Raw genomic sequence first — 4,005 nt, forward strand, 5'->3', positions numbered from 1 at the left:
GATCACTATTCCAAAATTCCAAGGGGGTGTTGGTAGCCTTACCTAAGTGGGAGTCACTACTCCTAGTTAAAAATTATGGTCCAAACTAGGTTTCCACTTACAAACCTCCAAGATATTCCTCACATTAGAACCTAGAAATCATGCATCATTAGTGAGGATGCAGGTAAGACCTCCTTTGTTATAGAAATAATAAAGGAACATGCCATTAATAAATGCATTAATTTTAACACTCTATTTAAGGGCCCAATGAGACACAGCCCATCTTCTTAAATGATTGATAGAAGGTCTAGAGTAAATAATCCTCTCCATAAGGTTTAGTTCCATATCATTGACTATCTCATCCATGATGTCATCTGGAACTAGAATAGTAGTTTTTTTCACAGGTCAATAGCTTGTAGCCAAAGCTGAAAACTTACTTGGCAGAGAAGGGATCCCTTTCACCTTTTCCATAAATGATTCATGTTTGCCTAGGCTAGAGGTTTAGAATCCTTACCATCAAGCATAATCTTAGTGGCAATGGGAGTTGGGGGAAAGGTACTATCCAATGGGGTGGTGGTAACTAATACCAAGAAAAAAGGGGTCTTAGAAGGCTTAGGCTATGTCTCGATATGGGAATGGGATTTGAATCTAGGTTGAGAGGGCAGGGAGGCAAGGGAAGGATCCCTACTAATACCCAAAGGAGGGACCATAGCTGGAAGGAACCGACCACAAAAAGGAAACTATACAAAGTCGAGCTGCAACACTCAGAATGGAATGAAACTTGCTCAAAAATGTTTTTTTTACAAAAATCATAAAGTGGAATTGTTTACTTCAAATCTTTAGAGATAGTTTTTAATACACTCACTTAGAGACATTATTTGAGACAATACACAATTTTTTTTATATATCTTATTTTTTTAAATAGAGGCAATTTACTAAAAAAATGTCTCCAACCCCTCTCTATGTAGTTGTGCAAAGTATAAGAAATATCAATAGGTCTACAATTTATGAATCAATACATTTCCTAAACTAGCCAATTGGCTAACACTAGTTGCATTTTAGTAAAATTTATCTTCCTGCATAGTAAAATGAATATATTAACTATTGTTATTGGGTTCTCCTTTTCTTTTTAAAAAGGCAACAATCAGTTCTATTTTTCTAGAGAGATACTCTGCAAATTCAATAGAAGCTCTTTCAGCAATCTTCAAGAAGAATCTGTCTGTCTGTCTCTTGCATCCTAGATGAGCTTCCACAATATTTTCAAATAGTGCTCTATACTGGTTTGCTAGAATTCTTCCAAACATCTTCTCTTCACCTCTTTTCATCTCTGAAGTAGAATGTGCATGAATGTCTCCCACAATCTTCATGCTTACTATTACAAAGGAACCCTCTCTCTTCACAATGCTCTCCACCTCTTTTGTATTCGGATTGAACCAAGGTAAATTGAATGATTCTGATTTCTCCTGTGTAATAATGCCCTATTATCATCACAAAAAAATATTTAATTACATATACAAGGATGTTGTTTAGTTAATAGATCAATACCCAAACGAAAGACAATCATTGGATTGTTCCAAGCAAAATTGTTGTTTCTAACATTAAAAACCTTTTAATTATAGAATTTATGAAAAATGGGAGATCATCCTGCACTATCTATACCTCCTTAACGAGTGCCTCAAATGCATATTCTAAATGGCGCGCATTGTGTCCCAATACTCCCTGGTCCTCCATTATATCAGTGTTTTCATTACGACCGATGAGAGATATGAACATGCATCCCCCCTCCACCATCTCTTCTGCCCGCCCTCTTAAAAACGCTGTCAAGTCTCTATCGAACTGCTCTAAATACGCATCCGCCACGCCCTCCTCAGAATCTCCCGAGACGTAAACACGAGGAGATGTTCTCTGTTGAACAAACTCTGGAACCTGCATTTGCGTAGGTTGATCATGAGCCAAAAGTATCATATTCATATACGGAGGAAGTTATATTAATCTTAAACAAAATAAAGTCGAACTTTTTTTCAGACTTACTAAAACATAGTATTTTTAAAAAAAAAAATTTAATTGTTTTCGAAGATCATAAAAATCGAATACTGAAATTTTCAGAAATTGGTCAATGTACAGTTTGTAAGGAAGATTGCGGTGCGACATCCATTATATTGTTTATTTCTCACCTGTGAAAGCCAATGGAGACTCATTGAAGAGTGACAAAAATGGAGACTTTTCCGTGAGAAGAGACGTGTGAAGTGCGATCCACACACAGCCGCTGGAAGGTAAGGCCTCGTAACCACACCATTCCTATCTGTGGGCGGAGGCAACATTTGCAACAGTGAATTGAAATCATTAGAGGGGAGATCTGTGAAATACACCTCAAATTCAGGCATCTCCTGTTCATCATGTAAGCGTTGTATGGCACTGACAATGGTGTCCGCCACCACAAGAGTGTTTTGGCCGCTACCACAACCGAAATCTGCCATCCTAAAAATGTCACCTACGCCAAACTTCACTCTCATGTTCTCATTAATGCCACGCTCCAGGATTGGTTTAACAGCTTGAATCATCTTTAACTGCGCCATAAAATTTCACAAATCGTCAAAAAGGTTTTAAGCCTGACGATTTGCAACTCAAGCGAAATTTGAAGCAAAATTATAGATAAACGCTGCAAGAATTAAAAGGGCAAGCTTATTGTGTACCTGAGGTGAAGAATTGTTGGCATAACTAGAATCTCCATTGCCGCCCTTCATTCCAAGCACAAATTCCAGAGCCATTTTCGACTGAATTTACAAAGATTGGGATATCTGAACTTTGTTTTGAGACAGATCGCCCCAAATGGTTGCCTTATAGGGCATAATTTGATAACAATAATTGGTGATAGACGTCATTCCAGCACATCTTAAAGCTTGTGTTGATCACTAAATGCGTTGATTAAGGAACTCGTAAAGCCGACTCGCCTTCAATCTCGTTATGCTTTCTAACGTGAGCGATTAAACAAGGACACCATATCGGAGTGCAAAGCCTTTTTAAATGTGTTCTCACTTAAAAGATTCACTAGATTTAGTGCGACTTAATAAATTAATAAAAAAAATTTGATGCCAAACCGTCATTTTATGCCATTTTTGACCAATTCATAGTGAAATGATAAGGCGATACGTCTGTTCAGCCGTGCATATTGGACGTTGTTTGCTAATTATAGCCGGCTGTCTGCTATTACGGCAATCCATATCCGCAATTATTGGTCAAATAATTCCTTGTCAACCACAATTATTATTATTCCTAATAACAAATGCAAAATAGAAGGATGAGGATTTTGTTGATTTTTTTAAAATTATGAATAGTCCTTTTTTATTAATAAATAATATACTAGTTACAATTCACAAAAAAAGGTCAGGGGATACAAGATCACCTTGCGAGAGTTCACATGGCCAAACTTGGAATCATCAATTATTCATAAATAAAATAATAATAAGCAACGCCTCAGCCTACCAAAGTAGTGCCACATGAAGGGGGTGGTTTATCGCAATCATGGAAACCCCGATCATCCCTGGGTTTGGCAAGCGGGTTGGGAAGAGTCCAGCCATCAACAACATCATTAGGGGCTTGGTCTGCATCCTTTGTATCAACTCATAGGGGTGAAATAGCCAACTCTAGGCGAAAAGGCCATTTGCCAGAAACCACATGAGGAGCACTAGGAGAGGGAGCCACCAGACCTGGGGACCAACTTGAGCCACGACAAGGCACAGAACCCGAGTGGTGATGCCAACCACTATAGCCACCACTAGGAGAGTGGTGGCAGAAAGTTTGCAAGTGTGGTGTGTGAGAGTAGTAGGCAAAAGAGTTGCACCCCCAGTGGCAGCTCCTGGGCAGAGTGTGATATGCTGAGGCATCATAAGGCACTCTAATAATTGTATAGGGAGCATTACCCTAATGATTGAGTAGCTCCTGAAGGTGGGCCACCTCTAGAGCCACCTTATTGGCTTGGACTTGAATCTGCATCATTACATTGTTACAAATGCATGTTTTAGTGTA

General features: G+C 38.7%; 1 protein-coding gene across 1 annotated transcript; it reads right to left on the reverse strand.

Moving 5' to 3' along the window:
- Positions 1-925: 925 nt before the first annotated feature.
- On the reverse strand, positions 926-2,777 carry LOC149558830 (indole-3-acetate O-methyltransferase 1-like). The gene is made up of 4 exons (XM_089786176.1): positions 2,673-2,777; positions 2,154-2,546; positions 1,639-1,905; positions 926-1,457 (listed from the first exon to the last, which is right to left on the reverse strand). The coding sequence occupies exons 1-4, from the start codon at positions 2,745-2,747 to the stop codon at positions 1,077-1,079; spliced, it is 1,116 nt and encodes a 371-aa protein (XP_089642302.1). The 5' UTR covers positions 2,748-2,777; the 3' UTR covers positions 926-1,076.
- Positions 2,778-4,005: the final 1,228 nt, after the last annotated feature.

Source organism: Cupressus sempervirens, chromosome 5 (genome assembly GCF_028749045.1).
Source record: "Cupressus sempervirens isolate cs-2001-9-10 chromosome 5, ASM2874904v1, whole genome shotgun sequence".
In the NCBI taxonomy this organism is placed as follows: Eukaryota; Viridiplantae; Streptophyta; class Pinopsida; order Cupressales; family Cupressaceae; genus Cupressus; species Cupressus sempervirens.

Excerpts from the sequence above, each read along its gene's own strand:
- LOC149558830 (XM_089786176.1), bottom strand. The coding sequence starts at position 2,747 with ATGGCTCTGGAATTTGTGCTTGGAATGAAGGGCGGCAATGGAGATTCT. Across the intron at positions 2,547-2,672 it reads CCAACAATTCTTCACCTCAG|TTAAAGATGATTCAAGCTGT; the intron begins GTACACAATAAG and ends TTTATGGCGCAG. Across the intron at positions 1,906-2,153 it reads GTCTCCATTGGCTTTCACAG|GTTCCAGAGTTTGTTCAACA; the intron begins GTGAGAAATAAA and ends ACGCAAATGCAG.